This window comes from Pseudophryne corroboree, assembly GCF_028390025.1.
Source record: "Pseudophryne corroboree isolate aPseCor3 chromosome 3 unlocalized genomic scaffold, aPseCor3.hap2 SUPER_3_unloc_3, whole genome shotgun sequence".
Lineage (NCBI taxonomy): Eukaryota > Metazoa > Chordata > Amphibia > Anura > Myobatrachidae > Pseudophryne > Pseudophryne corroboree.
Window position 1 is genome coordinate 1,295,969 of NW_026967519.1, and position 22,513 is coordinate 1,318,481.

The following is a 22,513-nucleotide window of genomic DNA, read 5'->3' on the forward strand; positions in this document are numbered from 1 at the left end:
AAGGTGGTAGATCCCAAAACAGGCAACACCACCTTTTTTGAAAGTCTGGATACGGACGTGTCAACAATAGGCGGGTTTTCCCATTTTTTCCTATCCTCAACAGGGAAAGGAAATGCCACCTGAACCCTCTTAGGGATCTGGAATTTTTTCTCAGGGTTTTCCCAAGCCTTTTCAAAAAGAGCATTTAATTCTTTTGACGCAGGGAAGGTTAGCGAGGCTTTCTTATTCTCAGTGAAGTAAGCCTCCTCAACCTGCTCAGGTGGTATATCATGAATATTCAACACATCCCTAATAGCCTCTATCGTCAACTGCACCCCTTTAGCAAGAGATGCTGTCCCTCGTACTCCATCATCACCATCAGAATCTGTATCGGTGTCCTCCTGCATAATTTGTGCTAAAGGACGCTTATGGGAGTACACAGCGGGGGGACCTGAGGTACCAGAACTGGGCCAGACTGCTATATTCTGCAGCACCTGGGTAGCAGATTAATTTTGTGCAACCCTCTGTGAAATCTGAGAAATAATATTTTTGATAGAGGATAACTATTCCGCCTCCCTTGCTGGAATATGTGCTAAATCAGTGCAATCCTGATTGCATGGAATGGGATCATCTTGAGAGGACAAATCCTCTGCAGCATATGACACAGAGTCCCTGGACATTGCTATTGGTGACCACAAACACTCCACACACACACACACACACACACACACACACACACACACACACGGGAGGGCAGACAGTGTTTCTCCCCAAGAATGGCAAGTGAAACACAGAGATTGGAGCCAACCCACACACAGCGCTTTTATACATATAAGGGAGACCCCTTATGAGCGCTGACTGTGCACCTTAATAGGTTACACAGCCGTTTTGCAGCCTCCCCCCTACAACCCCTGGTACTGTTTGTAGATAGCTGGAGATTGCTGTGGATGGACTTGCTTCTTTCCTGTACAGCGCTGTGCAGGCAGGAAAATGGCGCTGAACGCTGCTGGGTCCGCTCTGAGAAGCTCCGCCCCCAAAATGGCGCCATCTTCCCGCTCTTCATAGGATTATACTGGCTTGAGGATTGATGCTGGCTGAGATCCGGGGACCCCGACAGGCTGAGTGGCCAGTGTAGGGTGCAGGTGCTGGCTCAGGGCGCCCCTCACAGCGCGGCACTATGTACCGCTGAGCCTCCGGAGCGCAGTTAATACTGCACTCCTACCCTGATGCCGCCATCTTTACACCGGTCCCCCGCTTGCTAGGGCGGTCGGTGTCTCACTCGCCACAGTCTTCAGCTCTACAAGGGGCTGGCGCCATGCTGCTGGGGTGAGTGATCCCCTGTGGCGGAGAACGATCTATGCCCTCTGGAGCTCAGTGTCCAGTCAGCGGAGACAGTGGCTCAGACCCCGCAGGGCGGACACTGCTTCACCCCTAAAACCCTCGAAGCAGGGAGATGTTGCCAGCAGCCTCGTAAAACAATAAACTCTAAAAAAAATAACTTTTACTAAGGAAACTCTGGAGAGCTCCCCTTGCTGTGACCGGCTCCTCCGGGCACATTTTCTAAACAGTGTCTGGTAGAAGGGGCATAGAGGGAGGAGCCAGCCCACACTCTCAAACTCTTAAAAGTGCCAATGGCTCCTGGTGGACCCATCTATACCCCATGATACTAATGTGGACCCCAGCATCCTCTAGGACGTAAGAGAAATTTAAGGAAACATACTGCTGAGAATTACTGGTCACCCACACACCTAGGTATTTAAAGGAGTCTTCCCATTTTAATGGATGGGGATTAAAGAAAGAACCTGAAGAGCAAGGCTCCACCGCAACAATTTGCTATTTTCTCCCGTGGTGTGTTGAAGCCACCATAAAGGATTGTAGTCCATCACCACCGTGAAATGGTGGCCACACAAATATGGCTGGAGCTTCTTCACAGCCCAAACAATGGCCACACACATTTTTAATTGTGGCATACCTCACGTCCTGCTGTAGCAGTTTCCTGCTCAAATAGGCCACAGGGTTCTCCTGCCCATCTGGTCCCTACTGGCTCAGTACTGCTCCAAGGGGGTCATTCTGACCTGATCGTAGCGGTGCTAAATTTAGCACAGCTACGATCACTTACACCGACATGCGGGGGGACGCCAGACCGCCCCACATGTCAGTCCTCCCCCCCTGCACAAGAGCATCTCACTGCAGCGATGCTTTTGTACTTGAAGAGTAATTCCGGCCAGCACAGCTCCTGCGGCTGGCCAGGAGTAACTGATCGCTGCCCGGGTCGCAGCGGCTGCGTGTGATGGCACGCAGCCGCTGCGGCCCGCCCTCCCGTCCCCCCGCACGGTCCGGCCACGCCTGCTTTGGCTGGACTGTACCCACAAAACGGCGGCCAAACGCCGCCGTGCCGCCCCCTCCCGCCCAGCGACCGCATCTGCCTGTCAATCAGGCAGAGGCGATCACTAGGCAACGACAGCCTTCGGCTGTCTCGCATGCGCACTTCTGACCTGATCGCTGCGCTGCTATGAACGGCAGCGAGCGAGGTGGTCAGAATCACCACCTTAGTCCGTACTGTGACTCATCAGTCTGAACAACAAAGTTTATACGGGAGTCAGGCGCCATCAGTACTGGAGCTTATACTAAAGCCGTTTTCAATGACTGGAATAGTAACTCACATGCGGGTGTCCATAACTATCTTGGGCAGTTTCTTTTTAAAAAGAAAAAGACATATAGTCTATGGGGCTATGCACAGGCTAAATCAATATAAACGGTAGTGAGAAAAAAGGTATAAATATCCAAAAACCAGCCTTAGAGACCAAATCAGAGAGGCAAAATGCCATTAATTATATATAACCGAGCTGGAGGTGCACCTGTAAGCATTTTGCAGTATCTAGAAGAAAGAGGGAGGAGGATGACCAAAAGACGGTCATCTACCAAAGAAAGCTTACTTTGTGGCGCACTCTTTTGTCTAAAAATATGTATTAATTGTAAGATTAAAACTTAACATTTATTAAATATTTATATAAAATATTGTGATCAAAGTCAGACATAAACAACATAAATTTGGTCAGACTTGACCTATAGTAACCCCAAAAGAAAGGGGATAATTTACCACTGTATATAAAGTATATGTATAAGCGGTTGGAGTTCACTGCTATATGTATTAGTGAACAGTAAGGGTTCCTATTATATATAACCACACTTATACTATAACAGTGAATAATATAGAACAAAAAGTGAAAACGTAATATCACACAATTTTTATCGGGTTGTTATACATTCTAAGAGATCCTTCCAAAAGATTCATTGGATCTCTATTTAATAACCCGATTAGCGGTACTCGTAACCTCAACTGAAGCACTTATCCTTTAATTAAATAAAAGGAAAACAGTGTCCGCTAAGAAGGCAGGAGTAGTGGGTATTAATTAAAACACAATTAGTGTTAATTACCAACACACCTTAATGCCTTAGAGTGTTAATCAAATCACTAGGTTTCAAAGTAACATCTCGGATATGAATCATAGATGTAAATACATCGTAACCATTATTCCCAAAGTGTATAACCATTTATCAATACGGACACTGTGCCCTTTAACCTGTATACGCTTTTTAACAATAATATGCACACATATATCGCGGTGGTGGATGATTGATCATCATAAATGTAAGTATAACATAATCGTCATTCTCAAAGTGTATAGACATTAATCAGTATGGACATTGTGTCCTTTCTCAGTCCATTTCTTAATCTGTATGTACTTTTTGACAATAATGTACAAACATGTATCACTGTAGTAGATAATTGATTAAATCAGGCTGTACGTGTACAATGCAAAAAAAAAAGGGGAACAAACAAATCATTAATCCACAAAGCATACATTCTGATGACATGAACTGGAATCTGGACATTCATCATGTATCCATGTACTTGTGCATGGCATAATCATCATAGATGTAAAAGGCAAATATATATTGGTATCACTTTGAGAAGGTAAAGATGTCCCTATTTAAATACCTTTGCCTATATATACTCAATCCCTGATTTAATCAGGTAATGCATGTACAGCGCAGGAAAAACCTATAAATCATTGATCCACAAGGCATACATTCTGGTGACATAAACTCAAATCTGGACACTCATCATGTATCCATGAATATGTGCATGCCACAATCAAAAGAGCAAAATATATAGTTGTATCACTTTGAGAAGGTAAAGACGTCCCAGCAGCTATAGGTCAGTTGCCCTTTCTACTGTCGTCCCATGTGCAAAGATGCAGTAAATGGGAACGATGAGAGTTCGGGTAACACCTGTTGCTGGGACAGAAGGAAGAAGTGCGAGTTGCTTCTGCTGTCCCCAAGCCGGACTCCCCCTCCTCTGTTGTGTCGCCACAGTGCAGAGGCAGCAGGAGACCTTTTGTGGATGAGAGAGCCGCTCTGAGTATCATGAAGAGCGGGTGTGTGTCACAGTTGATCTATGCACGCTGAGTTCCGAGAACCGCTCACATGACCAGACGCCGGGTCGGGTTTGAGGATTCCACGCTCCCGGAAACTATGTACGTCTGCTATGCCGATCCGATGACGTACATTTCACTACAGGCTTGTTCACATCGGTATGATGGTGAGATACATGTAAATTATGTAAATTATGTAAATTATGAGTAAATTATGGAGCATGCAAGTCCTTTCAAAAACTTGTAAAGGTCCACCAATGTCCCCATCACTGTCTGCAAACTTGGCATACTGTATGCGTCACGACCTGGGCACAGCAGCTGGCAATGGCTCTCGGAGTACCATGGCTTGTGATGTCCGCTCCTCATGCCACATCTGAATAACAAGCATGCGTTCTTACTCTGTTGCCCTTTCTCCCAATCCCGCTAGCCGATCTGCTATTGACTTTTTGGGGGGAGTGTGGGGGAACCTGGCTTGGGACTGGAAAAAGGGGGGGGGGGGGGGGCCTGGACTGCACACCCTATTACTAAAGATATTAAGAGGTGCCATCAATGGGACTGGGACCCGGCGACACAAGATGATAATAAGTACACAGAAGAGCACATTTCTCCAAAAACTTATCAGGAGAATCATCCTCCTCTTTTTCCGGCAGGCTCACAAAAAAAAGCAGAGGATGGAACACATACACCGACTGGTACACCCACGGTGTTACCAGAACGTCCACAGCTATTGCCTGAGGGTCTCTTAACCTGGCGCAATACCTGTCCCGTTTTTTGTTCAGACGGGACGCCATCATGTCCACCTTTGGTAATTCCCAACGGTTTACAATTATGTGGAAAACTTCCCCATGAAGTTCCCACTCTGCCGGGTGGAGGTCGTGCCTACTGAGGAAGTCTGCTTCCCAGTTTCCATTCCCGGAATGAAACACTGCTGACAGTGCTATCACATGATTTTCCGCCCTGCGAAAAGTCCTTGCAGTTTTTGCCACTGCCCTCCTGCTTCTTGTGCCGCCCTGTCTATTTACGTGGGCGACTGCCGTGATGTTTTATCCCACTGGATCAATACCGGCTGACCTTGAAGCAGAGGTCTTGCTAAGCTTAGAGCATTATAAATTTACCCTTAGCTATATTTATGTGGAGAAAAATCTCCAGACTTGATCACACTCCCTGGAAATTTTTTCCTTGTGTGACTGTTCCCCAGCCTCTCGGGCTGGCCTCCGTGGTCACCAACATCCAAAACTGAATGCCGAATCTGCGGCCCTCTAGAAGATGAGCACTCTGTAACCACCACAGGAGAGACACCCTTGTCCTTGGATATAGGGTTATCCGCTGATGCATCTGAAGATGCGATCCGGACCATTTGTCCAGCAGATCCCACTGAAAAGTTCTTGCATGAAATCTGCCGACTGGAATTGCTTCGAAGGAAGTCACCATTTTTTTACCATGGCCCTTGTGCAATGATGCACTGATTTTAGGAGGTTCCTGACTAGCTCGGATAACTCCCTGGCTTTCTCTTCCGGGAGAAACACCTTTTTCTGGACTGTGTCCAGAATCATCCCTAAGCACAGGAGACTTGTTGTCGGGATCAGCTGCGATTTTGGAATATTTAGAATCCACCCCTGCTGTTGTAACAGTATCCGAGATAGTGCTACTCCGACCTCCAACTGTTCCCTGGACTTTGCCCTTATCAGGAGATCGTCCAAGTAAGGGATAATTAAGACGCCTTTTCTTCGAAGAAGAACCATCATTTCGGCCATTACCTTGGTAAAGACCCGGGGTGCCGTAGACAATCCAAACGGCAGCGTCTGAAACTGATAGTGACAGTTCTGTACCACGAACCTGAGGTACCCTTAGTGATAAGGGCAAATTTGGGACATGGAGGTAAGCATCCCTGATGTCTCGGGACACCAGATAGTCCCCTTCTTCCCGGTTCGTTATCACTGCTCTGAGTGACTCCATCTTGATTTGAACCTTTGTAAGTGTTCAAATTTTTTTAGATTTAGAATAGGTCTCACCTAGCCTTCTGGCTTCAGTACCACAATATAGTGTGGAATAATACCCCTTTTCTTGTTGTAGGAGGGGTAATTTAATTATCACCTGCTGGGAATACAGCTCGTGAATTTTTTCCCATACTGCCTCCTTGTCGGAAGGAGACCTTGGTAAAGCAGACTTCAGGAGCCTGCGCAGGGGAAACGTCTCGACATTCCAAACTGTACCCCTGGGATACTACTTGTAGGATCCAGGGGTCCTGTACGGTCTCAGCGTCATGCTGAGAGCTTGTCAGAAGCGGTGGAACGCTTCTGTTCCTGGGAATGGGCTGCCTGCTGCAGTCTTCTTCCCTTTCCTCTATCCCTGGGCAGATATGACTCTTATAGGGACGAAAGGACTGAAGCTGAAAAGACGGTGTCTTTTTCTGCAGAGATGTGACTTAGGGTAAAAACGGTGGATTTTCCAGCAGTTGCCGTGGCCACCAGGTCCGATGGACCGACCCCAAATAACTCCTCTTCCTTTATACGGCAATACACCTTTGTGCCGTTTGGAATCTGCATCACCTGACCACTGTCGTGTCCATAAACATCTTCTGGCAGATATGGACATCGCACTTACTCTTGATGCCAGAGTGCAAATATCCCTCTGTGCATCTCGCATATATAGAAATACATCCTTTAAATGCTCTATATTTTTAGTCAGGGAATCCGACCAAGCCACCCCAGCTCTGCACATCCAGGCTGAGGCGATCGCTGGTCGCAGTATAACACCAGTATGTGTGTATATACTTTTTATGATATTTTTCCAGCCTCCTGTCAGCTGGCTCCTTGAGGACGGCCCTATCTATAGACGGTACCGCCACTTGTTCTGATAAGCGTGTGAGCGCCTTATCCACCCTAAGGGGTGTTTCCCAACGCGCCCTAACTTCTGGCGGGAAAGGGTATACCGCCCATATTTTCTATCGGGGGGAACCCACGCATCATCACACACTTCATTTAATTTATCTGATTCAGGAAAAACTACGGTAGTTTTTTCACATCCCACATAATACCCTCTTTTGTGGTACTTGTAGTATCAGAAATATGTAACACCTCCTTCATTGCCCTTAACGTGTGGCCCTAATAAGGAATACGTTTGTTTATTCACCGTCGACACTGGATTCAGTGTCCCTGTCTGTGTCTGTGTCGACCGACTAAAGTAAACGGGCGTTTTAAAACCCCTGACGGTGTTTTTGAGACGTCTGGACCGGTACTAATTGTTTGTCGGCCGTCTCATGTCGTCAACCGACCTTGGCGCGTGTTGACATTATCACGTAATTCCCTAAATAAGCCATCCATTCCGGTGTCGACTCCCTAGAGAGTGACATCACCATTACAGGCAATTGCTCCGCCTCCTCACCAACATCGTCCTCATACATGTCGACACACACGTACCGACACACAGCACACACACAGGGAATGCTCTGATAGAGGACAGGACCCACTAGCCCTTTGGAGAGACAGAGGGAGAGTTTGCCAGCACACACCAAAAACGCTATAATTATATAGGGACAACCTTATATAAGTGTTTTCCCTTATAGCATCTTTTTTATATATTTCTAACGCCAAATTAGTGCCCCCCCTCTCTGTTTTAACCCTGTTTCTGTAGTGCAGTGCAGGGGAGAGCCTGGGAGCCTTCCCTCCAGCCTTTCTGTGAGGGAAAATGGCGCTGTGTGCTGAGGAGATAGGCCCCGCCCCTTTTTCGGCGGCCTCGTCTCCCGCTCTTAACAGATTCTGGCAGGGGTTAAATACCCTCCATATAGCCCCCGGAGGCTATATGTGAGGTATTTTTAGCCAAAAAAGGTTTTCATTTGCCTCCCAGGGCGCCCCCCTCCCAGCGCCCTGCACCCTCAGTGACTGCCGTGTGAAGTGTGCTGAGAGGAAAATGGCGCACAGCTGCAGTGCTGTGCGCTACCTTAAGAAGACTGAGGAGTCTTCTGCCGCCGATTCTGGACCTCTTCTCGTTTCAGCATCTGCAAGGGGGCCGGCGGCGAGGCTCCGGTGACCATCCAGGCTGTACCTGTGATCGTCCCTCTGGAGCTAATGTCCAGTAGCCAAGAAGCCAATCCATCCTGCACGCAGGTGAGTTCACTTCTTCTCCCCTAAGTCCCTCGTTGCAGTGATCCTGTTGCCAGCAGGACTCACTGTAAAATAAAAAACCTAAGCTAAACTTTTCTAAGCAGCTCTTTAGGAGAGCCACCTAGATTGCACCCTTCTCGGCCGGGCACAAAAATCTAACTGAGGCTTGGAGGAGGGTCATAGGGGGAGGAGCCAGTGCACACCACCTGATCCTAAAGCTTTACTTTTTGTGCCCTGTCTCCTGCGGAGCCACTATTCCCCATGGTCCTTTCAGGAACCCCAGCATCCACTAGGACGATAGAGAAATAGACATTATTACGTCTTAAACGTCCTTCCATACCAGATAATTTTTTATGCGCCTCCACCATCTGGGACTCAAGGGTGGTAGCACGCCACTCCATGTGGTGTCACTGTATCTTCTTTAAGTGTGGAGGTGCCGGTTTCTACCTCCTACTCTCTCCTGCACACGTTGAAGGTCCTTATGTATAATAGGTAGGTCTGGTTGCACATGGCCAATGGCTTTCACTGGCAGTTACTGCGTCCAGGACGCATTGTAGAACAGCATCTGGGGTCTCAGTAGAACTGGTAGAGGGAGACACAGGTGTAGGTCCAGACTGTGGTTCACCCGCCAGCTGTTACTGAACTGAAGAAGACCTGGAAAATGTCTCCAGTTTGACTTATACAGTTCAGAATAATTCTAGCAGTGCACAAATATATAGTGCGGCACTATGGTAAAGTAATGGAGGAAATTTGTTCTAGAAGATATCGCATTGAGTATTCTCCAGAAATGGTGACTATAAAAGTATCTCACCACGCAGACTTACCTTCTCAACAGAGAAGACAAGTCACATTCCGGGGAGATGTACCACTAATACCCATAATGGCTCATCTGGGAACAGGCAGCTTCGAATCAACTCCTATGAGAAGGTGCTGCTGAAAATTAAAACAACAGGTAGGAGCCATCTGTTCCACGTCCACAACCCCAATCCCCACAGTATGACCATGGGCATGGCTGCACAATTCTAGACAATGATAATGCAGGGACTGGAGGCCCCTTACAAGATGGCTGCAACCGGCTGTGATCCTACAGCCCTCCAGAGCACGACAGGAAGGGCAAGCCAGGCAGGTACTCCACAGCAGGAAAGATAGAGAGACAAATCCCAGTTCCTCTAATTTATTCACCTCATGCGGATGGTAGGGGTAGGGTGAGCAACATGGGATCACCCTGGCTTGGGAGACTGCGTGCATTGCAGACCCTGAACCCTTAAGGTGCATCATATTCTATGTAATTATGCAGACATATGTAGCATGGCTCAGGAAACTCAGGAGCAAGAATCAGCTGTGCCCTAGTAGTGACTGAACAAGGAGAATGGTTATGTTGCGTTTACGTAGTGATTATTACTCACCTGTGCCGATACCTGTACGGATTTCCGCCTCCTTACACAGCTTATCACCCCTCACATACGTCTCCTCTGCCTCTTTTTTATCTTTTACTTTATCACTAACATTTTCATCCTAAGTAGCCCAAAATAAGACAAAATGTTACACAATGTCACCTTCTGAACACATAACGTAGTGTATATTCATCTGTATTTTAGTATTGTGTGAGACCCTACCTGTCTCTCCTGTGGGACACTGTGATTCTCCTCTGTATGATCCTGGGAATAAAGAGGACGGGGACATCTCTCTGGGGTATTCCTGTTACTGGCCCCATCTGTAGGAGACGCATGGTGACTAAGTACATTGTATATATGGGATATCAGGTGAGGTGTATCTAGGTGGCCCCCGTAGCTGCTTTCTCCATTACACTACATGACAGTCTCCTCTTACCCAGTGATGTGAGGGGTCGGTGATTCTCCATCATCACGTCCTTGTACAGACCCCTGTGTTCCTCCATATACTCCCACTCCTCCATGGAGAAATAGACAGTGACATCCTCACACCTTATAGGAACCTGACACACACAATGATACAGTCATCACCCAGACACATCCCCTGGTGTTACTGTATAATGTCCCATTCCCAGCAGTCACCTCTTCAGTCATCACCCAGACACATCCCCTGGTGTTACTGTATAATGTCCCAATCCCAGCAGTCACCTCTCCAGTCATCACCCAGACACATCCCCTGGTGTCACTGTATAATGTCCCATTCCCAGCAGTCACCTCTCCAGTCATCACCCAGATACATCCCCTGGTGTTACTGTATAATGCCCCATTCCCAGCAGTGACCTCTCCAGTCATCACCCAGACACATCCCCTGGTGTCACTGTATAATGTCCCATTCCCAGCAGTCATCTCTCCAGTCATCACCCAGACACATCTCCTGGTGTTACTGTATAATGCCCCATTCCCAGCAGTGACCTCTCCAGTCATCACCCAGACACATCCCCAGGTGTTACTGTTTAATGTCCCATTCCCAGCAGTCACCTCTCCAGTCATCACCCAGACACATCCCCTGGTGTTACTGTATAATGTCCCAATCCCAGCAGTCACCTCTCCAGTCATCACCCAGACACATCCCCTGGTGTCACTGTATAATGCCCCATTCCCAGCAGTGACCTCTCCAGTCATCACCCAGACACATCCCCTGGTGTTACTGTATAATGTCCCATTCCCAGCAGTCACCGCTCCAGTCATCACCCAGACACATTCCCTGGTGTTACTGTATAATGCCCCATTCCCAGCAGTCACCTCTCCAGTCATCACCCAGACACATTCCCTGGTGTTACTGTATAATGCCCCATTCCCAGCAGTCACCTCTCCAGTCAGCAGCTGAATGATCTTGTTGGCGAGTTCAAGGATCTTCTGGTCATTGCGTCTCTCATGTATCAGTGAGTGAGGTGGAGGCATCAGGATGGGGCACTGGGTCCTGCTCAGTTCTCCTGACACACGGTGATGGCTGCTGCGTGTGACACGTTTTCCAGATGCCTTCTTCACTACTGTGTAATCCTGTATATTGAGAAATTAATGAATAATTATGTATAAATTGTGACTTTCGTTGGATTACCCATCTCCCCAGTCAGGTCCCTGTGTTAGTAATAGGGATAAGAGTGATGTCACTGCGACACTCCAAGACTCCCTCACCTCCCCAGTGCGGTGCCTGTGTTAGTAATAGAGATTAGAGCAGTGGTTCCCAAACTTTTGTGAGTCACGGCACCCTGGAGTGTCAGATTTTTTTTTTTCACGGCACCCCTAGGCCACAAGTTTCTAATTGAGAAATTTAGAAAAAAATATCAGATTAAGTAAATTATGTTTATATGTCATCCTTAGGGTCAGTTATGTGGTGAGGGACAAGATTTGATTCTGTTTGTCCACATATTTTATAACTGAAAGCCACCAGCACTGGTTTTGCCTATTAAATTGACAATAAATAGTTGGAATTGGTCCTTGACCACCAACCTGAGGCCCCCCTGCAAGTGTCCCGCGGCACCCCAGGGTGCCACGGCACACAGTTTGGGAACCACTGGATTAGAGTGATGTCACTGCGACACTCCAAGACTCCCTTACCTCCCCAGTCAGGTCCCTGTGTTAGTAATACAGATAAGAGTGATGTCACTGTGATACTCCCAGAGTCCCTCACCTCCCCAGTCAGGTCCCTATGTTAGTAATACAGATAAGAGTGATGTCACTGTGACACTCCCAGACCCCCTCACCTTCCCAGTCAGGTCCCTGTGTTAGTAATAGAGATTAGAGTGATGTCACTGTGACACTCCCAGACTCCCTCACCTCCCCAGTCAGTAGGTAGATGATCTTCAGGGTGATATTTAATATCTTCTCAGTCATGTGACTCCTACCCTCGTCCATCCTCAGTGAATCCATGATATATATATAGGACGGGTGTCACCATCACGTGACTTCTAGTAAAGACTCCCTGGTTCCTCACAGCTCAAACTACTAGGAATAAATATAACAATGAGAACACCACAGAGTACACATGCGTCAGATAATTTTGCCATCAAATCACTTTCTGTAAATTGATCTTTTTGATCTGTTTTTGCACTGTTCACGCTTCCAAGCTGAGTGCATATATTTATGTTATTCACAGTTGGATTGCCATGTGGTATATTTTTGTTTTGCCATTAAACCAGGAATTTACTTTCTTCCCCCTATAATTTGATCTTATTGAAGTAGTACCATAGGATACAAAGGAGACATCAGAAAAACACATTCCAAAGCACTGAAAAGAAAAAAAATAGTTTTTTAAACGACCTATCGGTAAATCCTTGTCTCGTAGTCCGTAGGGGATACTGGGAATCCATTTAGCACCATGCGGTATAGACGGGTCCACTAGGAGTCTTGGGCACTTTAAGAATTTGATAGTGTGAGCCGACTCCTCCCTCTATGCCCCTCCTACCAGACTCAGTCTAGGAAACTGTGCCCGAGGAGACGGACATACTTTGAGAGGATAGATAAGGAAAGTGGTGAGATTATGAACCAGCACACACAAACAAGAGGAAAGCCAAGCTAACCAAACTTGAACAGCAACAGCTGAACCAAACAGAATACTTAACCGAGTAACAGTGCAGGAAACACGAAGCACTGGGCGGGCGCCCAGTATCCCCTACAGACTACGAGAAAAGGATTTACCGGTAGGTAAATAAAATCCTATTTTCTCTTACGCCCTAGAGCAGGGCTGTCCAAACCGGTCCTACCGATCTACCAACAGTTCATATTTTCTAGGCCTCCTGGAGATCTGTAGAATTGTCAGTTAGGAATGAATGCAGCACATCTTAATTAGTAATGACTACACCTGTGCACCAGCTAGGTGGTCTGGAAAATGTGTACTGTTGGTAGATCTCAAGGACTGGTTTGGCCAGCCCTGTCCTAGAGGATGCTAGGAATCCCTTTAGTACCATGGGGAAGTACCAAAGCTCCCAAACCGGGTGGGAGAGTGCTGAGGTTCCTGCAGAACTGACTGACCAAACTGAAGGTCCTCAGAGGCCAAAGTATCGAACTTGTAGAACTTAACAAACGTGTTCGAACCTGACCAAGTAGCTGCTCAGCAGAGCTGTAAAGCCGAGACACCCCGGGCAGCCGCCCAATAAGAACCCACCGACCTAGTAGAGTGGCCCTGTACAGATTTTGCCGTGGAATAAGCATGCTGGATAGTGAGCCTGATCCAGCGTGCAATTGACTGCTTTGAAGCAGGACACCCAATTTTATTTGGAACATAAAGAAAGAACAGCGAGTACGATGTCCTGTGAGGAGCTGTCCTCTTTACGTACTCCTTCAAAGCCCTCACAACATCCAAAGACTTTGAAGTAGCAGAGGTGTCCGTAACAACTGGAACCACAATAGGTTGGTTGATGTGAAATGCGGACACCTCCTTAGGAAGAAATTGCTGACGAGTCCTGAGCTCAGCTTTGTCCTCATGGAAAATTAAGTAGGGGCTCTTGTAAGACAATGCCGCCAGCTCAGACACACGTCTTGCTGAAGCCAATGCCAGCAGTGTGACGGTCTTCCACATAAGGTACTTTACATCCACCTCCTGTAACGGATCAAACCAGTCCAATTGTAGGAAGGGCAGAACCAAATTGAGATCCCAAGATGCAGTGGGAGGCACAAAGGGAGGTTAGATGTGCAAAACACCCTTCAAGAACGTCTGGACCTCAGGGAGAGAAGTCAATTGTTTCTGAAAGTAAATAGACAAGGCCGAAATCTGGACTTTAATGGAGCCTAGACGTAGGCTCACATCCACACCTAGTGTTCACTCTAGGCTGTTTTAGCAGGGCGCAGCCCATTTTTTAGCAGGCAAAACTCGCCCTGCCCCTTTTGTAGCACCCTGCTAGAACAGCCGCCCGCTTCCTGCCCTCCCAGCGTGTAAAGATGCCGTGCGCATTGCATCCATTCACGCATTGGGTGAGAGCTGGGGGAAGCCCAGCACCGACGGAGGTGCTGGGCACGCCCCCAAAAGTGACGTCGCCGGCCACAGACGCTCTCTACAGTAGCCGCACCGCCCACTAAAATTACGTAGGCGTGGCCGCTCCCCCGTTTCGGGCGCGCGCGCACATATGCCCCCGGAGTCCGGAGCCATGCCCCTTTTCACTGCTAGAGTGAACACTACACAACCGACTGCAGAAAAAGCAGGAGACGTCCCAGATGAAACTCCACCGCAGAATATTGTCTGCTTTCACACCAAGAGACATACTTCTTCCAGATACAGTGGTAATGTTTAGACGTTACCCCTTTCCAGGCTTGGATCATAGTCGGGATGACCTTTTCAGGAATCCCTCTCCTGGCTAGTATCAGCCGTTCAACTTCCATGCCGTTAAACGTAGCCTGCGGTAAATCCTGATAGACAAACGGGCCCTGATGCAGAAGATCCTCGCGAAGAGGTAGAGGCCACTGATCTTCGAACAGCATCTCGAAAAGATCCGCATACCAAGCCCTTCGCGGCCAGTCCAGCGCAATGAATATTGCTTGAACCTTTTCCCTTTTTATTCTCTTTAGAATTCTTGGGATCAGAGGAAGTGGAGGAAACATGTACATCAGCTGGTAGACCCACGGAGTTGACAGAGTGTCTACCGCCACTGCTTGTGTGTCCCTCGACCTGGAACAATATTGCTTGAGCTTCTTGTTGAGTCGAAAGGCCATCATGTCGAGCTGTGGATATCCGCACCGACGTGTCAACCACCGGAACACATCCGGGTGGAGGCCCCACTCCCCCGGGTGCAGGTCAGGTCATGTCTGCTGAATAAGTCTGCTTCCCAGTTGTCCACTCCCGGAATGAAGACCGCCGACAATGCCACGGCATGTTTTTCCTCCCAGAGGATAATTCTTGACACCTCTGACATTGTTGTTCTGCTTTTCGTTCCACACTGTCGGTTTATGTAGGTCACTGCAGTCACATTGTCCGACTGGACCTGAATGGCCTGATCTTGAAGAAGATATGAGGCCTGCCGAAGGGCGTTGTATACAGCCCCGAGTTCCAGAATGTTGAATGGAAGGACGACTTCCTGACTTGACCATCTTTCTTAAAACTGCACCCCCTGAGTGACTGCTCTCCAACCTCTGAGGCTTGCGTCTGGTTAGCGGAATCCAATTCTGAATCCTGAACCTCCGACCCTCGACGAGACAAGTAGTCTGTGGCCACCACAGAAGGGAGATCCTGGCTCTTGGCGACAGATGGATCCTCTGGTGCATGTAAAGATGCGATCCGGACCATTTGTCCAACAGATCCAGCTGGAAAGGCCAAGCATGAAACCTTCCGTACTGAAGCGCCTCGTAAGAGGCACCATTTTCCCCAGAAGGCGAATGCACAGATGCACCGAGATCCGGGTTGGCTTTAGGACAGGCCGAACCGTCGACTGGATTACCATAGCCTTCTCCAAGGGAAGGAACATTCTCAGACTCTGTGTCGAGTATCATTCCCAGGAAAGGAAGCCTCTGCATCGGTTCCAGGTGAGATTTTGGTAAGATCAGAATCCATCCGTGATCCAGGAGTAGTCTGGTTGAGAGGCCAATGGTGTCCAACAACCGCTCCCTGGACGGTGCCTTCATCAGAAGATCATCCAGGTACGGAATTATGTTCACTCCCTGTTTGCGGAGTAGAAATATCATCTCTGCCATCACTTTGGTGAACACTCCCAGTGCCGTGGAGAGACCAAATGGCAGGGCCTGGAACTGGTAGTGACAGTCCTGCAATGCAAACCGTAGATAAGCCTGATGAGGTGGCCAGATCAGAATGTGAAGGTACGCATCCTTGATATCCAGAGACACCAGGAATTCCCCCTCCTCCAGACCTGCAGATCACCGCTCTCAGAGACTCCATCTTGAATTTGAACACTCGTAAGTACGGGTTCAACGATTTGAGGTTCAAAATCGGTCATACCAAACCATCCAGTTTCGGTACAACAAACAAGTTGGAATAACACCCCTTGTTTTGCAGATGAGGTGGAACTGGAACAATGACCTGAGTCTGTACCAGTTTTTGAATGGCGTCCTGTAAAGTTATACTTACCTCTTGTGAACCTGGTGAGCCTGATTTGAAGGATCTGTGAGGTGGGAGCTCCTGGAACTCCAGTCTGTAGCCCTGGGAAATAAGATCTATGACCCAGGGATCCTGGCACGAACTTGTCCAGATGTGACTGAAGAATCTTAGTCGGGCTCCCACTCGCCAGTCTTTCAGGCATCGCAGTCCACCATCATGCTGAAGGCTTTGAGGAAGCAGAGCTTGAGCTCTGTTCCTGAGAACTGTCAGTTGCTGGTTTGCATGGTTTACCTCTAGCGCCTCTGGTGGCTGTAGAAGAACCTTTGGTTTTGCCCCTAAACTTGGCCATCCGAAAGGACTGTAAATTGGAACCCGAGTAAGACTTCCTGGCTGGGGGAGCTGCAGAAGGAAGATATGTGGACTTACCCCCAGTAGCTTTGGAGATCCTTTTGTCTAGTTTATCTCCAAATAAGGCCTCTCCTGTGAAGGGAAGGCCTTCCACGCCTTTCCTGGAGTCCGCGTCAGCATAGTACTGGCGTAGCCATAAGCCCGTGCTGACACTGCGATAGCAGTGGTGCGTGCATTAAGCAAGCTTATTTCTTTTATGGATTCCACCATAAAGTTCGCAGAGTCCTGTATATGTTGCAGGAGTAAAATAATCTCCCCTTGAGGCAAGGTATCTAACCCCTTAATTAGGTTACCCGACCGTTTGGCAATGGCTTTAGTGATCCACCCACATGCTATAGTGGATCTCTGGGCCACCCCAGCAGCTGTATACAAGGATTTGAGTGTGGTCTCAATTCTACGATCAGCCGCGTCTTTCAGGGAGCCTGCACCCGGGACAGGCAATACAATTTTTCGCGACAGCCTGGATACTGATGCATCCACTATCGGTGGATTTTCCCATTTTTTCCTATCCTCAGGAGGAAAAGGAAAAGAGGAGAGCAACCTTTTAGGGATTTTACATTTCTTATCAGGATTAACCTACGGTTCTTCAAACAGGGTATTTAGTTCCCTTGACACAGGAAAAGTTACTGAGGATTTATTTTTCATATTAAAATAAGATTCCTCAGTCTCCTCTGTCACCTTATCAGGGATATGCAGAACTTCTCTGAGAGCCTCTATTCTCTGTGACAGAGTAGCCTTCCCCACCTCTGAGTCCACCTCCCCCTCCTCCATGTCTGATCTTCATCATCAGAGTCAGACTGCAGGATATGGGCCAAAGCACGTTTTTGCGGACAAATGGCAGAGGACTGAGACAGTGGTTTGGGTACGGAGTCTCTCTTGATAAACTCAGTCATCGATTGTCTTAAGTATTGCGTCTTTTCTCATTGCGAAACAATTTAGTAGAAATATTAGAAATAATTCCCTTAATGGAGTCCAGCCATGCTGGCTCTGCCCCGCTAGCCTGGGAAGATACACTACACTGAGTACACAGTAGTGAACCCACTGGAGAAGAGGAACACACTCGTTGCCTGACATACTGTAACAATGACAGCATACACACACAGGACAAGATTAAATGCACAATTAAACCACCAAGAGCCCTTCCAGTGAGACACAGAGAGAGTATGTAACCAGCACACGGCGCCCTTACTGCTAATGCCAAGCTTAGCCGAGTCGCAGACTAAGTACCTAGATTAGGGACTCAGTACACTAATAATGGCTCCCCCCTGCTATGACCCCCTGGTACCGCTGAGGTAATCTGGAGTCTCTCCGGCGGAGCTGCACGTCCCTGTCAGTCAGCGTCTGTGTCCGCTGCAGAGGGAAAAGGGCGCTGGTGAGCTGCTGGATCTGGTCATAGTGAAGCCCCACCCCTTCAATGGCACGCGGTCTTTCCGCTCTTTTTTTATACAGGCTGAGGTAATTTTGCGCCTAAAATGGAGTCAGCCCCCTTTTAAGTCTGTAATGACAGCCTGGGTACTGTGTACACATGTAGTGTACTGAGACTCAGTTCGCCCCCTCAGAAGCTGTGCGCCTGCACTGTGTACAGAGTCTAGAGACCCAGCCATCCCATGTGGAAGCCGTGCGTCTCATGCTGCCATCCCATGTACCCTCATGCTGCCATAATGGCCGGCGACCCGCTAACCGGCTTAGTACTCACCACTCTTCTTTCTTCTGACTCTGTTAGGGGTGGCGGCGTGCTGCGGGAATGTACGCTCGCCGTGGTGGGGCTTGCAAATAGTTCCCTCAGGAGCTAGTGTCCTGTCAACAGGGAACGGGACCATTAACCCTTCAAGAGGTTGGGCCGTTCCATCCATCCCCCCCCAAGTCCCACGAAGCAGGCAGGCTGGTGCCATCCAGTCCTGTCTGAAAATAACAAACATATAAAATAAATGCAGAAAACTCTGCAGGTGCTTCCAGAGACGTGACTGCCTCCGCCGGGCACATTTTCTACACAGAGTCTGGTACAAGGGGCATAGAGGGAGGAGCCAACCCACATTATCAAATTCTTAAAGTGCCCATGGCTCCTAGTGGATCCATCTATACCCCATGGTACTACATGGATTCCCAGTATCCCCTGAGGAATTCTGCTTAAATGTTGTTGAAAAGGCAGGGTGATGTGAAAACAGTTCAAATAAAGATAGAAACTCACAGCATGGCGTGTCAACCAACAGAGTGGAAAACATGGGACTTCTTGCTGTGGTGGATCACCCGTGATAGCATGGAGATTGGTGGGAACAGGTAACGCAGTCAAAAAGACCAACTGAAGATCCCTGGTCCACACACCGTAACATAATCAGCATGATCCTAGCAGGCTCCTACAACGTTTCGGGGCCGTGGCGCCCCTTTGTCAAGGTGATATAAAATTACTGTTTTTTCTTTGCCATTGCCTGCTGTGCGAAGTCTATACGTGAGTATACTATATGTGTGTGTTCCTTATCCAAAATGCTTGGGACCAGAAGCATTACTGGATACTGGATTGTTCTGTATTTTGGAATACTGTATTTTTCTTTTTATGCTCCCACTATAGTACTGTAATATCTCCTGTATAGTGCCATAGGTCACACATTGATATCACACCCCTGATACACACACTGATCCCTATACACAGGTCACACACTGATATCACACCCCTGATATACACTGATCCCTATACACAGGTCACACACTGATATCACAGCTGATACACACTGATCCCTATACACAGGTCACACACTGATATCACACACCCAATACACACTGATCCCTATACACAGGTCACACACTGATATCACACACCCGATACACACTGATCCCTATACACAGGTCACACACTGATCTCACACCCCTGATACACACTGATCCCTATACACAGGTCACACACTGATCTCACACCCCTGATACACACTGATCCCTATACACAGGTCACACACTGATATCACACACCCGATACACACTGATCCCTATACACAGGTCATACACTGATATCACACCCCTGATACACACTGATCCCTATACACAGGTCACACACTGATATCACACCCCTGATACACACTGATCCCTATACACAGGTCACACACTGATATCACACCCCTGATATACACTGATCCCTATACACTGGTCACACACTGATATCACACAGCTGATACACACTGATCCCTATACACAGGTCACACACTGATATCACACACCCGATACACACTGATCCCTATACACAGGTCACACACTGATATCACACCCCTGATACACACTGATCCCTATACACAGGTCACACACTGATCTCACACCCCTGATACACACTGATCCCTATACACAGGTCACACACTGATATCACACAGCTGATACACACTGATCCCTATACACAGGTCACACACTGATATCACACCCCTGATACACACTGATCCCTATACACAGGTCACACACTGATATCACACAGCTGATACACACTGATCCCTATACACAGGTCACACACTGATATCACACCCCTGATACACACTGATCCCTATACACAGGTCACACCCCTGATACACACTGATCCCTATACACATGTCACACACTGATATCACACCCCTGATACACACTGGTCCCTATACACAGGTCACACACTGATCTCACACCCCTGATACACACTGATCCCTATACACAGGTCACACACTGATCTCACACCCCTGATACACACTGATCCCTATACACAGGTCACACACTGATATCACACAGCTGATACACACTGATCCCTATACACAGGTCACACACTGATATCACACCCCTGATACACACTGATCCCTATACACAGGTCACACACTGATATCACACAGCTGATACACACTGATCCCTATACACAGGTCACACACTGATATCACACCCCTGATACACACTGATCCCTATACACAGGTCACACCCCTGATACACACTGATCCCTATACACATGTCACACACTGATATCACACCCCTGATACACACTGGTCCCTATACACAGGTCACACACTGATATCACACCCCTGATACACACTGATCCCTATACACAGGTCACACACTGATATCACACCCCTGATACATATGTACACAGGTCACACGCTGATATCACACCCCTGATACACACTGATCCCTATACACAGGTCACACACTGATATCACACCTCTGATACACACTGATCTCTATACGCAGGTCACACACCGATATCACACCCCTGATACACACTGATCCCTATACACAGGTCACACACTGATATCACACTGATCCCTATACACAGGTCACACACTGATATCACACCCCTGATATACACTGATCCCTATACACAGGTCACACACTGATATCACACAGCTGATACACACTGATCCCTATACACAGGTCACCACACTGATATCACACCCCTGATACATATGTACACAGGTCACACGCTGATATCACACCCCTGATACACACTGATCTCTATACGCAGGTCACACACCGATATCACACCCCTGATACACACTGATCCCTATACACAGGTCACACACTGATATCACACCCCTGATACACACTGATCCCTATACACATGTCACACACTGATATCACACACCCGATACACACTGATCCCTATACACAGGTCATACACTGATATCACACCTCTGATACACACTGATCTCTATACGCAGGTCACACACCGATATCACACCCCTGATACACACTGATCCCTATACACAGGTCACACACTGATCTCACACCCCTGATACACACTGATCCCTATACACAGGTCACACACTGATCTCACACCCCTGATACACACTGATCCCTATACACAGGTCACACACTGATGTCACACACCCGATACACACTGATCCCTATACACAGGTCATACACTGATATCACACCCCTGATACACACTGATCCCTATACACAGGTCACACACTGATATCACACCCCTGATACACACTGATCCCTATACACAGGTCACACACTGATATCACACCCCTGATACACACTGATCCCTATACACTGGTCACACACTGATATCACACCCCTGATACACACTGATCCCTATACACTGGTCACACACTGATATCACACCCCTGATACATATACACAGGTCACACACTGATATCACACTGATCCCTATACACAGGTCACACACTGATATCACACACCCGATACACACTGATCCCTATACATAGGTCATACACTGATATCACACCCCTGATACACACTGATCCCTATACACAGGTCACACACTGATATCACACCCCTGATACATATGTACACAGGTCACACGCTGATATCACACCCCTGATACACACTGATCCCTATACACAGGTCACACACTGATATCACACCCCTGATACACACTGATCCCTATACACAGGTCACACACTGATATCACACAGCTGATACACACTGATCCCTATACACAGGTCACACACTGATATCACACCCGATACACACTGATCCCTATACACAGGTCACACACCGATATCACACCCCTGATACACAATGATCCCTATACACAGGTCACACACTGATATCACACCCCTGATACACACTGATCCCTATACACAGGTCACACACTGATATCACACACCTGATACAATGCACACTGATCTCTATACAGAGGTCACACATGTAACACACTGGTCACTATACTCAGGTCACACTTGTAACACG

The 22,513-nt window shown here is 47.9% G+C and overlaps 1 protein-coding gene across 8 annotated transcripts in view; it reads right to left on the reverse strand.

Moving 5' to 3' along the window:
* LOC134983950 (gastrula zinc finger protein XlCGF57.1-like) overlaps positions 1–22,513 on the reverse strand; it is a 340,397-nt gene that overhangs the window by 32,464 nt on the left and 285,420 nt on the right. For 5 of the 8 annotated variants that reach the window (XM_063949570.1, XM_063949568.1, XM_063949572.1 and 2 more), the window contains exons 7-8: positions 10,138–10,235; positions 9,928–10,036 (exon numbers count right to left, since the gene is read on the reverse strand). In XM_063949570.1, coding sequence (XP_063805640.1) covers positions 9,928–10,036; positions 10,138–10,235 — 207 coding nt within the window. Of the gene's footprint in view, positions 1–9,927; positions 10,037–10,137; positions 10,236–10,351; positions 10,476–11,280; positions 11,473–12,249; positions 12,418–19,049; positions 22,507–22,513 lie in introns of those variants that run through there. The other 3 variants (XM_063949575.1, XM_063949573.1, XM_063949574.1) reach the window with 3 other exon arrangements.